This window comes from Chenopodium quinoa, unplaced genomic scaffold, assembly GCF_001683475.1.
Source record: "Chenopodium quinoa cultivar QQ74 unplaced genomic scaffold, ASM168347v1, whole genome shotgun sequence".
NCBI classification, from domain to species: domain Eukaryota; kingdom Viridiplantae; phylum Streptophyta; class Magnoliopsida; order Caryophyllales; family Amaranthaceae; genus Chenopodium; species Chenopodium quinoa.
Window position 1 is genome coordinate 891,017 of NW_018745281.1, and position 21,986 is coordinate 913,002.

The following is a 21,986-nucleotide window of genomic DNA, read 5'->3' on the forward strand; positions in this document are numbered from 1 at the left end:
TAGTATGTAATTTTAGATTTAATGGTACATCCAATTTACTATTTCCGCCTCATATTATTTGCAACGATTAAACACACATATAACACGTCAAATCGTGATAGTATTTTAAAACATGTATAAAATGATGTATATGCCCTTGATATCCTTAAAAATACTTTCTTTAAGACGGCCAACACAATCTGAAGTGTTATAGAGAGAAGAGAGTATAACTGTAATAAGGACCCTCAAATCCCGGAAAAATAAAAATATAAACCCTGAAAAAAAATCATAAGAAAAGTCTTCTTATTTTCTTTTTTTATATATTAATATTTTTTTTTTGTAACAGTGCCCCATATTAAAAAGCTGAAAAGAAGCACCAACAAGATCCACCTCGAACACCCCTCCTCCACCACCCACCACCACATTTTCTCTCTCTTTCTCTCCATAACCAATTGTTCAATAAGCAATTTTTTTTATAGCAAAATTTCTGTTTATTGGGATTTTATTTTATGGAATTATCTCAATTGTCTCCTTTTTATACATATTTCTTCAATTATCCTTAATAAAACTCTCACTAATCTTCTTCACTTGTTGTTGTACCCACAAATAATTTTCCCACCAAAATTGAAATTAAGCCATACCCATTTGAGACAATTAGATGAATTTGTTTGGGTAATTGTTGAATTTTTTTGGGTAATTTGAATTTTTGTTGTTGAAGGTTGTGAAAAGTTTTTGTACCAAAAAATACACATACACATATAAAAGAGAAAAAAAAAAAAAGAGAAGATGAGAGAAGAGGAGTCAAATTGGTTCTCCAAATGGGACGAAGAGTTACCGTCGCCGGATGAACTCATTTCTCTGTCGCAAACCCTAATAACTCCCGATCTCGCCTCGGCTTTCGATATTCGAAGCCCCGGGAACAACGGGAATACCCCAATCTCTATTCTCCACCACCACGCAACGTCGTCGCCGCAGCTGCTCAGCCAATACCACCACCACGGGGGGCAGCAGCAGAGCAGCTCGGCGCCCCAGCCGCCCCCTAATCAACCCAACTCGTCTGAGTTTGACTCGTCCTCAGCCGAGTTGGGCGGGGGCGGTGGAGGTGGTGGTGGAGGAGGCGGGGCCACTTCAGGGGGTGGGGGGAATGACGAGCCAGCTCGAACCCTGAAGCGGCCCCGCCTCGTGTGGACCCCACAGCTCCACAAGAGATTCGTGGATGCTGTGGCCCACTTGGGTATCAAGAATGCTGTACCCAAGACTATAATGCAGCTGATGAGTGTTGATGGTCTTACTAGAGAGAATGTTGCAAGTCATCTTCAGAAATACCGTCTTTACTTGAAAAGGATGCAAGGTCTTAACAATGGTGGCGGAGCCGGAGGTGTAAGTGGTGGTGCTGGTGGTCCTAACGGTGGATCCGGTGATCCTGCTACTGATCATTTGTTCGCGAGCTCACCGGTTCCGGCCCATTTCTTACACCAAAATGGGCCCGGCGGTGGCGGTGGTGGTAGGCCCAATTCAGACCATTTTTTGCCGTATATGCCGGTTGCGGCCCTTAATCACCATCAGATGGCGGCGGCTGTGGTTGGTCATCAACAGATTCAGGCCCAATATCAGCATCATCGACAGTTGGGCCATTTTGGGTCGGGTCAAGGTGGTGGGCAGTTTGAGCATCCGTTTTTGTCAAGGCAAGCCCAATTGGGCCCAAATAGAAATGGTATGATGCAGAGTAATTCTGGGTTTGTGGAAGATGTTGAGTCTGGAACAGCCAACAATGGTGGCAGGAAAGTCCTCACTCTCTTTCCTACAGGAGAAGATTAATAATTCTTAATAATAATAATAAAAAAAAAAAAAAGATTATGACAAACATTTCATCAATTTCCCAAAAAAAAAATGAAAAAAATTATAGTTGTTGTGATTAACTTGGGATTATTTGTTGGTTTCTAGTTAATTAATTGGCAATTAGTGTTTGTTGATGGGTAATTTAGTCATTTTTAGATAGGGTGTTATCATGGGGCAGTGTTAATTCTGGCTTCTTTGGACATAATTAAGCTTATATTAATATTATTATTATTATTATTAATCATGGTGTAATTAATTAATTAAGGAAGGTTTATCTACAATATAGAGAGAGGTGTTATCATTTTCACTTCTGTTTATAATTAGGCTTTTCTAGTGACGGAGTAAAATTGATCATTATGTCACTTTTTGGAGAAGCAGCCTGCAATCATACTTGTTGTTTTTGAGTATGTGATCATGTGCTGATTATTCTTAGTTTTCTGAGGCCTTCTTTTATCATTGAGCAATGAAGAGGCATCATATCATATGTATAAGATTATGTCATAAATCTTGGTTGCTATACTGTCGGACCCGGCCATCGACAGCCTTTTCCGGTAATGTCTGGAAAAATAAACACCTGCCTCCTCGTTGAGATGGGGTGGATGTTTCGACAGCCTTCATCTAGTGTCTAGTGACTGTAGTCCCATATCATGTAACAGTTCAAATGTAGTTTTAATTTTTTTGTTGCCAATGTAGTAGTAGTACTATCATGTAGATGTGGTTCTTTCTTGTTGTAAATTGTGTCATTCAATATATTAAAAGCCTCTGATTTTCATTACTTGCATGAACAAACTAGTATTGTTCTGTTGTACTAGTATTGTACTTCTGTCCTAGTTGTGATCTCCTGAACATTCAACCTGTATGCATGCTTAATTCGCGTTGTTATGTTGGTGACTGTTTTTCCTACATTAGGATAAACAAACAATGTGAATCTTGATCGGATTAAAATATACCGATATTCCTACATTTAATCTTGTATTATCGACGAGTATTTCTGTAATCTATAACTAGATCCATCGTATTCAGCCAGATCTCTTTGCGTTTGCTACATTTTATAATGAAGGTTGAATCATTCAATTTGCATTATTTAACAGCTGTATTAGACAACTCCATGCTGTTAGGACCTGGCAAAATGCGTGTTACTTAACTGATTAACAGGATTCTCTGTTCTCCGATCATGTGTTCGACAGTATCAGCTTCAGTTTCCCTGCACTCGAAATCGTTTGTGTTTTCTGCTGAAATGTCGAAAATTATGTGGGCACATATTAGTATATGTACTTGCAGCTGTAACTTCTGTTAGATCATGATTCATTCAGCTACTTTCGCAGCATTTCAGGGGCTAGATCTTCGAGTATCTTCATGGTGCTACCTATACTTTGCAAAACTAACTCATACTCAATTCCAATTTACCTAACTCGAACTCAAAGGGTCCTCAAGAGCAAATTGTCCAAGCCAAACAGAAATGACATGACCCAACCTATAAATTAATTTTTTTTTGACGGGTACATAAATTATTATGATGTGATTGATATTGGGTACTAATCCGTGTATCATCATAATAAATATTTGTATGATTCTATCCTAAATTCATCTACTCGAGACCCAAATCATTGACTCTTCATTCACCCAAATATAGACGAACCGAACGACTCATTTGTCACCTCCAATGTTACTTTAATTACAATTATATTAATTTACATAACTGAATTGCCACTCATTCACAAGTGATTAAAAACTAATCCTACAAAGGTGGAAGCTTCGATGTTGCTTCAGGTTTAATTTAAATAATAGAATCTTAAAGTGTCGTATTAAAATTGCTAATTATGCATGATTAGGATTATATCATAATTAGGGAAGATACTAGGAATCTCACACATAACATGCATGTTACTGTAATATTATCAGCAATTCCCGGAAAAACAAGTAATATTTGGGGTGTCTTAGCTTTGCTTTTCTGAATAAATCTTTGTTAGAATTGGTGTTGCCCGTAGTATTACTAGTTCCTAATTTTAAGACTGTTTATTACAAGAGCTTGAAATAGTAATATTTCTTCGATTATGTGCCAAATATTATTTATGTCATTTATACTATATGCTAAAATATATTAAATGTCCCTATTACCAGGGTATGTATCTTAGTAGTAAAGGCTGGCCTTAGCAATTGTAGTACGTTTATTGGCAACTTTATTAGGCTTATAGTCACAAGGTGCCAATTTTCACTGTCATTTTGAACCACATAATTTAGCTTTTTTCAAAAGGCTTTTATTTTTTCTCTCTTGTTTACTACTTGTATGTAGCACGAATGCAATTATATAGCGCAAAAGTGGTTGTATGGTCAATCCCGGCCTGTGACAAATGATCCAATAATGGATGTCCTTCCATCCAAACGATACATAGTGTTTTAAAGATAGCAATGCAATCAACTTCTAGCTAATTATTATAACATATAGGGCGTAGAATTGATTGATTGTCCAATCGTCAATCATATCATATCATATATATTCCTAAGGGCACGACAAAAAATGAGGCAGTGCAACAAGTTCACACTTGTAGGTGTACGTGAACGAGTATACGATGTGCACTAGCCTTGTTGGCAATCTGGCATGTGTGATCCATACATCACGGACAATACATACCTACAAGGCTACAACAGGCACTGCGTGCACATATTATTTAATCATCAAAACACTGAATTATGACTTATCACTATGTAACGACTTGTATACTAAGGAAAAGAGTAACAATGCTAAAGAATTCACTTATTATTGCCTCTCATCCTATGATCCATGTAATGCTTATGGATTGAGAAAATCATGGATCACAAAGTGATGTCAATAAGATAGGTAGCAAACAAAATGGAAAAGGGAGACATACAAACTACATGGTAGGCCTCAAGGGGTAGTGCTAGGAATTTTCACATGGGAGTTTTGAAGAGAACATAAACAAGAAAGGACACTAAAAAATAAAAAATAAATATTAAAAAATCATTTATGTATAATTTTTAATTTGTTGAGGTTTAGGATTTGATGTGGGACCTCCCAAAAAAATGAGTAAGAGCCAAATTAGTAGAGAGTATATCTCGTTAAACACATTTGAGACTTGGGACCAAACAAGGCACAAGGAATTTTCGATTATATGTGGCAATGTGGGGCGACATCAATATCATCATCTACTGCTATTCTAAGGAACTTATTATTATTATTATTATTATTATTATTATTATTATTATTATTATTATTATTATTATTATTATTATTATTATTATTATTATTATTATTATTTTTATTTATAGTATTTATTTATTTTCTATATTTATAATTTCACTCTCATGATCCAAGAACCCACCAATGAAGGCAAAAGTTTTTATTTTAAAAAAAAATATATTAGAAATTTTATTTTTAAAAATAAAATAGAAATGACTTTAGTTGACCTTGTGTTGTTTGTGATCTGGATTGCCTAACTACAACCCTTAAAAATATGGTAATTATTGAAAGTTTCTTGTTTGAGTGGGAAAAGGGTTGTTTATTGCCTCAAATTGTTAAAGGCATCTTCAAAATATGTGAGTTGTAACATAGATATATAATTAAATGAATAAAATTTTCTTGCATAATTAAATTTTACCCTTTGTTTTCTCCTACTATATTTCTTTCACGTGTATTGTTATATATATCATATAGTATCAAGTTATTACGTATAATGTTGATTTTAAAAGCAATCTTTAAAGTTTGATAGATGTAAACTATTAGGTATTTTTGGTCATTTTCTTGAGATAAGGAAACCTTCAGTAATTGTTAAAAAAAACAAAAAAATAAATTGAAGTTAGATGTAAACCAATTTCAACTATATACATACTTAAATTGTAGATAGAACATGAAAAACAATGTAACTTTAGTATGGGTGGTTGTGTACATATTCTGATATTCACACCAAATTAATTAAGCCAAAAAGCTATTCAATTACAACCAAATAACCATACCATACCAAATATAGTTAGTTATATTAGGAAAATTATCTCATTACCTAACCCTTTACCTCGAGGGATGTCAACTTGATTTACAATGCAAGTACTTGTATTACTTTTGCAAATAAATCTAATGTATACTTAAAGATGATATAAATTGTATGTGGTTTAGACTTTGAGTTTGTTTATTTGTTTGTACATTTGAAAAAAGTTAGGGTAAAAGAATAGTACTCTCTCCGTCCCTTATCTATATGTCTATTCCTAACATTTATTACTCACACAATAAAGAGAAATAGACATATAAATAAGGGACAATAAGGGACGGAAGGAGTACAAAAATATCCTGTTACAAGGAAAATACCAAATGGAGATTTTAAATAACAATAATAAGCAATAAACTTAAATTATTGAAAAGAACAATTTTCAAAGACTCTAATGTCTTGCATCTGCTATCTGCTATCTGCTATCGACCTTCTACTTGATTTGTTGTATAGTCGATGTTCCGAAATTAGCAAATTTTATGATTTCGTGGTACGTAAAAGCCACAAAATGTGCTTTGATTTGACAAATATTAGATTGTCTTCCTCAATAGTAATACGTACTTATAGAGCCGCTATTTAAGATATTGTCTTTCTTTTAAAAATAAAATAAAATAAAAAATTACTACTCTGTATCGTTCCAATTTTATCAGATGTCTTCGAAGAGACAATAAAAAATTACTACTTATTATATAAAATATCTTCATCCGTTCTAATAATATTGCAATAATTGGACTTTTGCACTATTTATCACTCTTGTTTGACCATATAATATGATTTATACATTAAGCAAAATATAGTCATATAGGATCTTGTTAGATTCGTCTCATAAAATACTTTTACAATATCAACTTTTTATAATTTTTACTCTTATACAATTATAGACATTTAACATATAAATATGCTGTGGGATGCGTAATTTCATCATTGTTGCAATATTATTGGAACGGAGAAAGTAATATTTAAAGTTGTGCATTACAAAAGAGATCAAAATCAAAACGAAACGAAACATTGAAAGAACGTAAAGAATGTACTATATTGTATTAATAAATGTTTGTTAGTACATTCTTTTCCATCCTCTAAAGAATAACAATATTACGGTCAATAAAAAGACTAGTAAAACTAATTTGCTATTCATGTTATTATTATTGTTATCGATGGTCAAATATGATATCATAAGAATCATAAAACAATTTAAACAAATAAAGGAAATGGACAAGCAATTATACTTGTAAAAATCGGATTTCAAACCATGATCACTACATCAACAACTCATATAAGTCATATCACATTTATTGCATACATCAATATATACAGCATAATTTTTTATTATGAAAATTTTGATTGGTAGGATTATTAATTATTTTGAGCCTAAAGATAATTAGTTGACTTAATCTATTATTAGTGGCAACAAAACTAAATGTCACATACATCTTAATATTAAAAATATTACGATATTGAATGTCACATCTTCGACAAAAATAATGTACATAAATCTTGGTGATCATGAATCATAATATAGGTATAAGCAAATTACAAAATAAATAAATAAATAAATAAAATAAAAAAAATCCAGCTCATATAGAAATCTCATTTGTAGTCTTATGTCCAAGTTCATGACTCCCATCCACATTGCTCATGATCTAAATCCACCAACCATTCTCTCATACATCACACTTAATTCAACTTCGTCGGTTACTAAACGATCTTTTTAATTAGAATCTTTTTAACAGATAAATAAAAAGTCGAATTATGAAAAACATTTAGAAACGAAGGAGTACAAACAAAGCATATATCATATACTAATATATGTTCCGTTGCCCCTTATATTGTTTTTTTTTTTTTTTTTCTATCTAATTATGCTATTGGATGATTATGGAACAATTGGACAATGTTAGCCCCACAAATTACTTATTAATTAAAAAAATGGTACTATTATATGTGTTTCAAGATATCTTAATCATTTACTAATCTCCGAGGGTTAGGATTCACTGGATCAAATCTGAGCAACAAAGCAAAAAGAAGGTTCGAAGAAAACAATAGTCTTAAATAAATATATTTATACTCCTTAATTCTTTATTATCTTGATCATGATATTCTCTTCCTTAAGTGACCTTTTGATTTTATGAAAAGTTTTATGTGATACCTTTGTATGTATTGCGATATTTATATCATACACAATTTTATATATAACTTTTGGTATCACAATATGTGCACAAATTCTTATATGTGACCAGCCATTATGGGGTTATTTCGCTAGTATTATAGGGATTGCTAATTAGTCAGTATTACAGGTTTATTTTGTCAATGTTATACGAGTTACTCGGTCAGTGTTATAAGGGTTACTTGATCAGTATTACGGAGGTTATTCGGTCAGCGTTATAGGGATTACTTTGTTCATTTACAAGCGGCAATATGGTGGGCCCAACCGCACACAAGACGTGCTGATTCTATATGAACTTTCTAGTTAACTACATTAACATTGTTTAGCGATAACTACCACATTACAATTCTTTTTCATACATTGTGCATGATTTAGAGTTTAGAAATATGTTATAGTGCATGATTTAGAGTTTAGAAATATGTTATGCACAAAATCAATGCAAATGATATCGCATGAATATTGCATAATATAGTCATGTTCCATGAAATTTCTCTGTCTCATTTTGTAAATCTCTTTTGCTTAAAGTGTTCATATACAAGTAATAAGCTTACGAACTTCATCCCCTTTTTGGCTTTATCTTATACAGTTTTTAATACACACATTTAACCACAAATATCTTTAAATATGAGATAATATTTTGAAATTACAGGTCAAAACGAATTTAACAAGATTTCAATCATTTCATATAAGTATGATTTTACTCCATTTTATATGAATTGAGGATTATTTGTTACTAACGCTTCTCTCTGTTCAAATAAAAGATTTTAAATGAAAAAATAAAAAGAAACGAAATGAATACAGTAATATATTTCGGCACTTATTAAGAAACGGAAGAAGTATTACTGTATGAAATAAGTTTGGGTATAAGCAAATTTGTACTCCGTATGAAGAAGAGTAGGGTATTATTGTATTTGTTCATAAGTTTGGTCTGACAGCTCAGAAGTAGAGACGCACGAAAGCTCCACTAACCCATGCAAATTAACTAATTAATTAATTAATTAATAAAGAAAGTAATGGTATAAGGAATAATGTAATCTTTGTTATGGCGTACTCCATTTAAAAAAGGACAACCTGGCGAATCACTTGTAAACAAATAATTAGGCCATAATTTAGTACCCAAGCTAAGTTACCTTTATCTTTTCTATACATTATTATTCCTTCCATCTGGGTTTGAGTAATCTAATCATAAAGTTTTTTCTTTTCTTTTTTAAACATTCATACATATGAAATTCGATCACAACTTTTGGTTCCTAGTGGCTGTATGATTGTATCCAATCTAAAAAAACACCATATTTGTAACTTAATTTGATTGTACTCGAACTGAACGATCAATAGTTTAATGATATCTACAGAGTATCAAAGTTTACACATTCGTAAACTAATTATTATGAGTAGTCGATATTTATACTCGTAAATTTCATAAGTAAATACGGAGTAGTAAAGATGCAAAAAGAGTGAACATTATCAAAATTCTATGGGGTATAATCAAAGTGTATCCTCAAAATCATAATTATTAGGTCATATTCATACAAAAGCACTTAAACCCAATAGGAAATTTTAATTACTAGGTCAACTTGTCACTTTGTCAGGATTATCATATCAATAAATAACAAATACTCTGTATCCTTAATCTCAACTGGCCATTAAACTAAGGGTATAAGCTATAAAGGAAGTACCAAATCCAACTTGATCTTATGTAGTACTCTATATGCTTAGATCTTATGTAGTACTCTATATGCTTAATCTCAACTAGCCATTAAATTAAGACACCGATCATCAAATCCTTCAATTATATGATTAAATTTAGCTATCTTATAAAATTAAAAACAATCATTATAGATACTCTCTCTGTCTCTAAAAGTGCTTCCTATTTCAAAACTAAACCGCTAGTACTCCTATCTCACTGAGTAATGAAAAAAACTAAGACAGCTGCAGTACTGTTATCAACTCAAACTATTTTTAAGCCGAAAAACTTGTCGAAATACTACAAAATATTAAGATGAAATAAGACAAAGAATCAGGATAAATTTAGTGAAGCACTTTGATGTTTAGCCTTAACAAGTTCATTCCCATGTGAAAAAATGAAAAGGTTTTTGGCATGGAGTGTTTGTCACTTCAAAGATAGGCAATAACTTTTAGGGAGGTTTGACCGCACTTACCCTTAATTTCAAGGGAACATTTTTAGATCTCCAAGATTAATACTGATAAAGTGTCCCAACTTATTTATAACAGTACCAGCTACTTCAGCAAATTCTAAAGTTTTTATTTTGCCAAAGGGAATCTTTAGCATTAGATGTTGGGACTTTAAGGGTAATGTCATCATGTCCAATATCACAAGCATCCAAAGTATTCAACTCCTTTTTGCATGCTAATAATGCCTAGATTTATGTCACTTGCAACTACTTTTAGATAGAAAGACCAATACCTAGGCTGTGTATGGTGAGCAGTTCTTGCAAGTAGAGCTGATCATGTATGGCCGGTCGCGCTCCATCCAGGTTTGCATGAGCTAGCCTATTCTCGAGTCGATAACAGTACTTAGCCCAATCAGCCCCAAGCTAATGCAAGACAATGGTACATTTAGTAAGCCGGTTTGCCACACTCTACTATGATTAGTCGCCCCCAAATATATATATAAAAAAAAATAAAAAAAAAAAACACAAAAAATTGAATCTCGCTCTCTCTCTATCTCTGAGACTGGTAGTCCAATAAAATAAGATAAATCCTTACAATATAGAATGTCATACAATATTCTACTGCCTGGCAGAAAGTAACATAAGTTATGGAAAAGGAGAGTGATGAACGAATTTAGTTGATTTTACTACAAAGTCGACCTGAAAAGAGTTCTGATCTTTGGACATAAGACTAAGAAATGGCTAAGTCGCCAGGTATCAACTGAAAACTAGGAAAGGTCCTATTTTTTAACGAAAAATAAGTAGCACACAGACTAAGTTTTCCACATAATTCAACAAATGACCCTAAACATGGAGCCTAGTAAGAAGTAATGATATAGACCTAAAGGAAACAGGTAGCAAATCATCCATTCACCACCATAGAATGGCAGTCAAGCTGTCAAATGTTCTGCGAGTAGTCGAAGCTGAGTGGCTGCTGACAGAATGGAGCCTGAAATAAAGAAATTTTCCAAACATAACATCAGATAACTGAGAAAAAATTAGATGAACTTAAAGTTGACCTCTAAATGAAGATTTTAAAGTCCAATTTCAATTATCCCAAATCAACCCTCCAATTTGCACGATAAAATCTCAGATACCTTACTTACACCTCAAACTACTGCTCAGGGATTATACTAAAAAGCCCGATCCCCGGAAGTGTCTCATCATTTTTTAATGGTAAGGAGAAAGACCTTGACCAGACTTTAATCCTCATGGGTTTTTTGGTCTAGTATTGTGGGCCAAGTACTTGGAAGTGTAGGGGGTGGGTATGTAAGGGAATCCCTACCCCCAAGCATCCTCACTTAGCAAGATTCAAACCCCAGACCTCAAGGATCTAAGGTAAAAACCTTACCAAGTAAGCCAAGCTTTGCTTGGTAGTGAGTGTCTCATCATTGCTCAATAACAAGTCTATCTACCTTAGTGCACAAAAAGCATTAATTAAATTGGGATTAACAATTGATTAATTATCTTGCTAATTTCTTCCTATTAGTACTTACAATAGCATATGCTAGGACTATAATTCAAATGCACAGGTGCAAAAATTATGTGTCAATTAGGAGTTTAGAACAACCATATATCATAATTATGTTCAAATCGATTGTATAAATAAAAAAAATCCCTAAAACATGCACAGGTGGATATGCTGCAACCTTGAGTCCTCAATAAGAATGATAAGTTGATAACTACCTACCTAGTACCCACTAACAAATAATGGCCATTAGATGAACCGAATTTTAAAACTGCATCATACCTCGAAAACAGAATGTCTAAACTGATCATATGAGTGTGCATACATCATAGCAGGACTAGGCCACTGCATGTAAACGGCATCTCTGGAAGGTTGATTTAATCCCATGGCGCAATAATGATTCATACTTGGATCTGATGGACCATAGTTGAGGGCGTTTTGTGCTCTTGGGATTTGACCCATCTGAGGAAAAGCAGCATCATACTGCACATAGGGAGGCTGAAACTTGGGCATGCTGAAAGGAGGCATAAACCTCTGACCGGTAGGAAAGCTTTTGACATACCTACAGATGACCAAATAGGACAAATTAACTCACATACAAACATCTCCAAAACCCTCAGCAAATATAAAATGGCCCCAACTAACAAATTTGAGGGCAATAGCACACTTACACCAAGACTTGAGTTGGGTCTGAATATGCAAAAAAAAAAAAAAAAAAAAAAAAAAAAAAAAAAAAAAAAAAAAAAAAAAAAAAAAAAAAAAAAAAACAATCCACAGGTTTTACTCAATTACCTCTATTATGATCATACAAACAGAATAGCATTGTAAGGACAAGAACAAATACAGGGATCAAGAAAGATAAGCAGAAGAGCATTATGTCAATAGCCAAGAAGTAGCAACAAATTCTTTTAAAGAAACAATAGGATAAAGAGAAAAGGATGTTTTCAGCTTCCAGAATTGATTTCAATCTAAGAAAATTAAGTTCTCAGAAGCAAGGATCTCTTAATAAAATTAATCATCCAGTCTTCAGAATCCACTATGATGAAAGCGTTACCTCTGCTTTCATGCTCCCCAGCCCCCAGGCAGTATTATCAATACCAATCCAACAAAGATCTAAGGTAAATTGCAAGATTATAGCAAAAAAGATTCATCACAGAGAAGCGCAAATGTACCTGTCATAACTACGGTCATAATCTGGATCATATCGATCTTTTTCTCTGTCTTTGAAGATGGCAGCAACACGAGAAGAAGTTCCTATGTCCCTGGCATTGACACTCTTCTCCGGTTCATTGATAAGGTTCTGGCATCCACCCATTCCATCCTTGCTTGGACACAAACTTTTCCCATCCGCTGACACCTGAGATGATGTATCATCTGACGTAGGACTGCTTGGACTGCTAAAGATGCGAGCTCTTGCCTTATCATACTCCTCCTTCCTCTCTTCGACACTCCTTACAGAGTTTCGTTTAAGATCCATGTCACCTGCACCAGAAGATGATCTACAAGGCCTACGCCTGATAGCAATTTTGACCATCTCATGTTTGTTGTTATCTGACTGTCTAGGTATGTCTGATAAACAAACTGATGGGTACTTGCTCTCCGCTGTTTTCATAACCATGATTTTAGTTCCAGCCCCATCAACAAGATTGTCCAATACCATGGTCTGCAGACCGTAATGTTGAGCAACCCTGTGTGCGGCAAGGCGTAAATAGGAAGTAGGGAAATGTTGGAACTCAAACTGCAATTGCTCCGGATTCTGTAAGAATTTCTGAATATCGAGTTCCATACGCAGAACTGAAAAATAATAAATAAAAACCGTCATTATTCAGTCGAACTAAAGAGATCACATAGAAGCAACATATGTAATGTATATTGAGGAATCTGATCAAAGCCAAGTACAAGTCTACAACCCTTAACCAACAAAGAACAAAAAAAATCAATAAGGACAAGGGAACATAGGGCGAGATAATTCACACACTTTAAATCACACACTTTAAATCATTGTAATTAGCCAATCTCCAGATCTGCAATAACATCAATCCTTAGGATGCAATCAAGGGCATATTCCTTGAGATTTGCTGGGCACAAAAAGATTTATTCAATATTCTGAGTCTGAACACTTCCTAATGGTTAATTGGATCAGAACCGACTCTTGGAGATATTTAGACCAGCAAAAGAAAAGAAAAGCGTAAAACAGAGCATGAACAGATGTAGACACAAGGAGTCAATGTGCCTTAAACCATACTTCTTCTATAATCAACACATATGAGATTGGTCAAAAGCAGTCATCCAAGAAAGCAGCCAATATAAAATAACTTGACAAGCCACAGTTGTAGGTACATGGCACTATGGCAGAATGCCAATGAAGAGTCTTATAACTGAGTAGTAGCACTGTATAAGGCATATAATAAACTCGTTAGAAAGAAATTCAGAATCTAATTTCCAAAGTATATCTGAGACACATAACAGGATTCTAGAATGGAAGAGAATCAAAAGATTAAAGAACCCCTTGTACGTGAAAAATGGTACACTAGCTCTTAGAATAGTGCATCCCAACATGACATCTACATCATCCCAACTCCCAGAGGTATACAGAGAAATGGGTTTGACATAATATAACACAACACAGGAACACAAACACAAATATACAGCACACAAAGTGACCCGCCAGCCAATGGGCTTACTTTCACACCCAAGTTCATCAAGCAATGTTGGTTTTAACATCAGGAAAGCCTTAAGAAAATATCAATTCGATTTATCTGATCCGCTTAAACTCCTTGGCAGAGCCATCAACAGCAAAAGCACCATACGAACAAGGGTGATGATGTTTAAAGATATCCCAAAGTAGTAAGTGAGAAAATAAGGAAATAGATAATATTATTTAAAATTAAGACTTTGCCATGCACTAAATTTGATTCATAATAAAATTCTTGTCACTAGATTGCTTTACATAAATGAACACTAGTTATTGCAGCCATATAGACAATATCAGCAGCATGAAATCGTATGAAGTACAATTACTCATCCAGTTATCTTTCCTCTCCCTTTGAAAATAAATTCTTTTAAATGCAACACACCTTCTTGGCACTCACGTTGAGGAAGCGATTAAGCAACGTAAATGGACAAATTAATCAAAATAATTTATACACATAGTACCTAACCCTTCTCTAATCTTAGTGTTCAAATTATTTTGATAAAGTCACTTGTTTACCTACTCTAATCAACTCCTAAAAAAGCGTGTCAAGAAGGTGTGTTGCATTCAAAAGAAAACGAAGAAAGTATAATATAATAAAGTCATAAAAACAAAATGAACAGTAGCAATTAAAACACCATGACCACAACCTAGGGTAGTGGAGCAAAAAATGCAAAATTGACATCGCGTGTATGTGCACAAAAAGGAGAAAATGAAAGAGATACCAACCAGCCTAGTAGGGAGTATAAGACAAGAAGAAAAAAAAAAACCGCTGTATTTCTACCTTACTATATGCACAATTCCCACAATATACAGAAGTCTCATAATCAACCTTTCTCTCTGTCTGTATCACCCTCCCTCTGTCACTCCCTCTTTGGAACCTTGTTGAAGAATAGCAGCAAGGATAAAACAAGTGGTGATACTTGAATTGTGTTTAAACATATTTAGGCACATTTAGTACAATAGATAGGTGATGCCCAAGCATGTTGCCTACTACCTATTGCAAGCTCCCTTTACTTTTACCTTCACAGATCTAGATGTATGCAGTACATAAAATTAACAAGAGAAACAAGAAATTTCATTTGGTCATTCAAAATAGTAGGAAAATGAAGGCATGGGACGACATAAATGTACATTGTTAACAACAAAATCAAGCACGCCATAATTACATGCAAAACTTTCTCATAAATCACAATGTTTAGGAAAACCATAAGCAACCGCCACAATACAATCTCATTTAAGTGAAATAGAACCTTTTTGCATAAGACACTGCCTTACACAAGCATATTTTTTAATGGACAGGATACTAACAGTAACTAACCCAGCTTTAACACTTTGAGCCTAGAAATTGATATCCAGAAATCTCCACTGAAAACTCAAGAGTTTTAAAAGGAAACCACTCACAAAGGAAAGCCCTCTCTATTCAAATGGTGTTGCTCCATCTTGGTTAGAAAATGCGGCCGCACCATCATGATTCGGGCGAATCGTAAAGGATTTCATTTTTACCGAACCAAGTTTTAGCGTCTTGGTGCGGTTCATTGAAATACAGCGCATTTTCGGACCAAATCGTCCGATTCGACCAATATACTCATGACTCACCCATGATAGCACGCGAATCGATTGTTGTGCAGCTTAAAGATGATTTTATAATAATAAAAAAATTAAAAAAAAAAAAAGATAACTTTATAAAAAAAGATAACATGCGGTTGGGAGGGGATTGCATGATAGCTGGAAGGGTTACCCTTTTATTTTTCTTTGAAATTTGACCTGACCCCACCAGCTGATTAGTAACAGGTTGCTCCCCCATCTCTTCTTCTATTCTTTTTTTATTTTTCCCACGTGACCCCCACCTTTTTTCCCCTTTTCAAATACTACCAGAATTTTAAAATGTACGAAGTATAAAAGAGTTACTCCATTAACAATATAAGTAGTATTTATAAGAATATAAAATTTCAAAATATTATGAGAAAAATCATAGTAATTTTATTCATAATAAGCATAAAAAAATTTGCGTGAAAATTGCGACGCGATCCGCGACTAACGCATCAATTCCGTTATCGTATTGCGCGACCGTTTCCGTGACCGCGACCGAAACGCATTTTCGAACCATGTGCTCCATTAATTAAGCCCCCCTCTATAGTGAAGACATGCTCTGTTATAAAGGTCCACACACTTCTAGCATGCCACACATTCCATATGGCCTCTATTAGGGTTAATTCCACATTCTTAGATTTTGTTTCCACATATAATTAAGAAGCATTTCTTACAGGGTATTCTAGAAAGGTTAAGAGAATCAACTGAGTTGATTCCCTAAATTGCTGCTTGTAAGGTCAATTTAATCATTCCCTTTACCTTCTTCTTACCCCCCAATTCTTCCCCCTCCCCCCCACCCCCAGCTTTCACTTACTCTTTCTCTTCTTGACTCCATGCTTACCTTGACCACCACTAGACCAAACAATCAAGACCACCCATCTTCTGACTTCTCCACCCTAACCACCTACACTACCCTACTCAGCCACCATGAAAACCACCCAACCTCCATAAAATCCACTCAACCGCCACCCATCACCAACAAATCACCACCCAACCACAAACAAAGTATAAAAGAGATCAAGGCGCACCAATGCAATTCAGAGTTCCAAGCACCTTATGCACACCTTGTTGAGGTGAGGTGCCTGTAATAAAACAATTACAAAATAAAACCGTAAAACGTCATTATGCACCTTGCACCTAAACTGCAAAAGGCGCATGACCCCTAACGCCTTGGACCTTAGAGCCTCTAGGCACACTTTTTCAAACATTGCACACACCCCGAAATCCCAACACAACCCCACCCTTGTAATCCATCGCCCTTTGAAACTTCACCTCATCCACCCGAAAAACCTAACCCACCCCTAAAAATCTACCACAACCCACCGAAAATCCACCACCACCCATATAAAGTTGAAAACATCCCCACCGACCAACAAAAACTAGATCTGACAAGCGAGGAAAAAATGGAGGAAGAGTGGAGTGGTGGAGCAAAAAAAGAGAAAGGATAGTGGTGAGACAACCCAAACAATAACTTACATCAAAGGGTTTTTTATTTCTCCTATTCCTTGCTTGATTCTATTCCCTTTCTTAGATTTTCAAACACCCCCTTAATCCTTTGACATTCACATTCTTTTAGCATTCTTACCAATATGATTATATATAAAACCAAGCCTTGTTTGGATTGTGAAGTTGCATCTAACAAGAATAACAACCTATAGAGAAGCACCAATAGATCAAAGAAAGTGACATGATAGTGGAGGCATGAGATTACTTCACTTCAACTTAAGAAAAAATGGCTCTTAGGAGACCTAAAACATAGGAATTGCTTCTTATAAAGGACAGATTGACCTGGTTTGCTATTCAAATTTTTGCAATTTCACCATACTAAATTCTCCAAAAACTAACTAATAAAGCCACGTTAACCACTGGCTGACTGGCACCAGAACTAAAGTCATACTTCACTAGCATCTTCAAACCTTAATAAACCTTTACAACAAACATAAAAGGCTCCAAAAAAAATACGTGAGAAAGTATGCTACACCAATAAAGCACCATCAAATTCTTTTCGAGTAATTGATAGTTATACATGCCTTATGATTGAAGAAGCATTACACAACATCATTTCATTAACAAACATCAAGTGTTTTCCATAAAGATGTTACATTCAACTATTCAATTGTCCCCACCAATTGCCTACAAACTCCGCAACAAATTCTTATAATTAGTAGTAAATTAAAAATAAATAAAAACACACACACACACACACACACACACACATTTGAAAAAGTATGACTGTATCCTCATCCCTACAGTCCGAAGAATACTTAAAACAAGAATACTGAAAACATTCTAAAGAATTTCCTCAAAATACCACTGACGTTGATCATGAATCTAATTTACACCTTACTTGGGTAAGAGGAAACAGAAGGTCGGAAGGAATAGGAGGGGAAAGGAAAAAGTTCCCTTGTTTGGTTAAGCGGTTGGGGAAGGAAGGGAAGATAAAGGGGAGGATCCATTTTCCTTCCCTCCTTAATAAACACCATCCCTCCAAAAATGAAGTTCCACCTTCCCCTCTCCCTTTCCTTCCCTTTTCCTTCTCCTTCCTCTTTCCATCTCCTTCCTTTCCTTCTATCTTGCTACCAGAACAAAGTGTTAAGTTTAAACTACATGGTAAGTGATTTTCTCTCATTTTTAAAGAGAGGAAATATGAGATAAGTGAGTCTCAGTATAGGTATCAGGACACCTCTTATGTATGCTACAAGAAAAGACATATTTGGGGACAGAAATATTTGAACAAATTTCTCTCATCTTTATGCACCAAACATAAGTCGCACCATTTTACACCAAAATTAAAAAGCATAGGACATTAACATGGCAGTAGAAGACAATTCTTCTAAGAAAAACAAGTTCCGGGGAACCGGGGAAGAAATCATTGAAAACAATGCTCATGTTCCCTTTGCTGACCACCAAACACAGAGATTACTCAAGTATAAAGGCATAAGTATCTGACCATTCTCAACCAAATAAAAGCATAGGGAAGTCACACAATGGTAGAGAACACTCAACATCTATAGAACTTATCTAACTTTGAATTGCATTCATATTCAAACATACCTAATTTTGAAATATGCATGACTAATTCCACCACAGCCCATTCACTACAAAAGAACATGATCTTACACCTAAAGCAACACAATCTATGACGAAATTCAAATTGAAGAATACTGCAAACAATTGGATTTCAAACCATCGGTCGCAAAGATTCTAACAAAAGCTCATCTATACGGACAAAAACGATTTCTCAGCTGGAAGCTCATTGCTTCACCTGCCATTACAAATACTAATTGATTCCAACAACTAACGCAACAGCAATATATACGAAATTAAGCATGCCAGCTTCATACAAACACAACAAATCTCCATAAACCAATCACACATTCATCTATTCTACTATCCCAATTACTAAATCAACCAGATCTAAGCCATAAAACAAAACAACCCACAATACATTAACCCTAATTCAACGCAAAAACACCAATAAAATCACAACATTAACATCAAATCAAAACAAATACAATCCCAAATCTGCAAACAAAAATTACCCCCAAAATTCCAAAACCACGCAAAATTGAACAAATTACAGCAAAATTAAGCCATAATTAAGCAAACAAAAGCAATAAGAAACTCAACTGGTTAAACGATGACGAGGGTTTTGAAGAGCTTCAACGAGAAAAGGGTCGACCAATGAAACATAATTGTTGACCAACGCCGCCTCCTTTTCCTTCTCAATCAAATCAATTGACGAAACTTGAGTAGAATCCATTACAACAACCCACAAAAATCAAACAAACCCAGAAAATCCCACAACACAATTACCCTAAAATCACCCCCAAATTAAAAAAAAAATCCTAAAAAAACGATCTCAATTTTCTCTCTCCAAAATTGCGGACGCTTCTGCTTATGCTACACCCGATTCCTCTTCAATTCTTCTTCTGGGTAATTGCCTAAATTGAAAGTCGAGGGTTTAAGAAGAAGAAGAAACTGTGTTGTTTGTTGATGTTGGTTGTTCAAAAGCATCCACGATGAAGAGGAGAGAGAAAATGAAGAGATGGAGAGAAAAAGAGGCAAACTCTCTTTGGTTTATCTCCCACCCAAAAAAGGGGTATGAATTTATGAGATTAACTCCATTTATATGTCCCCTAATTTTTAATTTTTTTTATTGTAATGTTAAATCTTTCTTACTTTAATTAATTTTTCCCACTATTTTTTTCTTCTTTTTGTCTCCCTAATGTTTTCTTTCCTCAATTACTACCCCTTTTATAATAGGGTTGGATTGTGGGTGGGGGCATGAGCCAGAGTTTTATTCAATATATAATTCGCTTTTGTTTGAGTTTTTTAGATCTTCTTAGAAAGAAACATCGTATATCGTTAAATATCTTCTTCTATTATAAAGAAGTATGTCATAATATCAAGTTATTGCTTCAAATATAAAGCATAATAATTCAAAGTAGAAAGATTAATTGAAGATATTTTAATGCTACATGAGTTTTTTCTCGGTGTTTCGTAATTATTTATTGATCGTGTAAATTTGTAGTCGATTGATGGATTTAGCGTTGAAAATTTAGCTTTCTGGTTTCTATTCTCTTCAAATACGCAGTAGCATAGAAAGTATAGCCATTTTCACACTTCAACTTGCATGAATTATCATATTGCTACACTGCACCATTTAGATTCTTGGCTTTGTGTGACATATACTATGTATTTGTTATTATCTTACCATGTTATTGCATCATTATATGAGTTTTAGAGTTTGGTTGTATCTTGTCAAGGGAATTGATTCACTTATTAGGGTATGACAAGGGTTTTGTAAGAAAAGTGTTGGCATACTCATTCTACGTAGTACTCATAGTTGATAATCAAATTAAAGGCTTAAAGGCGTTAAAGTTATCAAACTCATATACCCAACTGCTATGAGACTTGTATCTAGTATTTTATTATTACTGCTAAAAATCAATTTTTGCAAGCCTTGATTACCATGTCAAAATTTTAGACAATTTGTCCCCAAAAAAAAAAAAAACAAGTACTTATTTTTCATTTTTCTTAAGCCGAAAAATGTGTTTTAAAGCTGTTTTTGCAACTTATTACGAAGTATACTGTAATGGGCTTAAGAACAATGTTCTTTGTGGCCAACTAAATTATATGGGCCTACGAGCCTAAATGGATGTGCTCATTACGAAGCCGCTGACTCGCTAAATTTTAACTATAGGTTGACTTTCCATTTTCCAATAAGTTGCAAACTTGTTTGGTAAAGAGGTTTGATAATAAGTTTGTCACAAAATAGAAGCCCAAATTTACAATTGGTACCTAATTACTACGAAGTGTAAGGCCATGTTTAGTTCACCTTATTTTTGTTTATCTGAACTTATTTGATTTGGTCTAATCTAATATGATTTTATTGTTTGATTTGACCAAACTTTGGCCTTAAGTGTACGATAATCTGTAAGGAAAAAAATATATCAAGTGGGAACTTGTTAGATTCATAATAATGTGTATTTTATTAATATATAATTTTCATAATTTTTTTTCATTACGAAACTAAAGATATTTAGCGATAAAAAATTGCACATAAAACGATGATCTGATCTGAACTTATTTTTTCTGATCTGATCTGGTCTAAACTTATTTTTTCTGATCTGAACTTATTTTTCCTAAAATTAGTAAAAATAAGTTGAACTAAATAAGGCCTAATTGTGACGAATTTAACAAAATCTCACATACGAAATATATGAGTCTATTTTCTGTTTAGGTACCAAAATAATTACCATTTTTGCGAGCCTTGAAAATTATTGGGCCTCCCAGTCCAAACCACTCTTCTAAGTCTTAAACAAGCTAAGATTTACTAGTCCTTGGCCAGCCCAAAAGCCACTTTAGGGCCTACTTTGCTAACTGCCCCAGGAGTATATGTGTGGCCCAGAATGCACATTCAAGGTGTCTAATACTGTATCTACTACTACCGTACTACGTAGTATTTATAACACTTGCTCTATGCTTTATAAGCTCTCAACACTTTCCCAACTGTATCATGATCAAGCTAAATTAAGCATCAAATGGGTTTCCTCGAACACACCCTCTAAGTGAGCTCACA

At 34.3% G+C, this 21,986-nt stretch overlaps 2 protein-coding genes across 2 annotated transcripts; one reads left to right on the forward strand and one right to left on the reverse strand.

Annotated features, from left to right (window-relative positions):
* The first annotated feature begins 18 nt into the window (after window positions 1-18).
* LOC110711602 (transcription factor MYBC1-like) lies at window positions 19-2,599 on the forward strand. Its single transcript, XM_021890007.1, has one exon. It carries the CDS (start codon window positions 766-768, stop codon window positions 1,795-1,797), a length of 1,032 nt encoding a protein of 343 aa, XP_021745699.1. The 5' UTR covers window positions 19-765; the 3' UTR covers window positions 1,798-2,599.
* Window positions 2,600-10,672: 8,073 nt separating this feature from the next.
* LOC110711754 lies at window positions 10,673-20,012 on the reverse strand. Its single transcript, XM_021890171.1, has 4 exons — window positions 19,532-20,012; window positions 12,789-13,410; window positions 11,899-12,178; window positions 10,673-11,097 (listed from the first exon to the last, which is right to left on the reverse strand). The coding sequence occupies exons 1-4, from the start codon at window positions 19,662-19,664 to the stop codon at window positions 11,047-11,049; spliced, it is 1,086 nt and encodes a 361-aa protein (XP_021745863.1). The 5' UTR covers window positions 19,665-20,012; the 3' UTR covers window positions 10,673-11,046.
* Window positions 20,013-21,986: the final 1,974 nt, after the last annotated feature.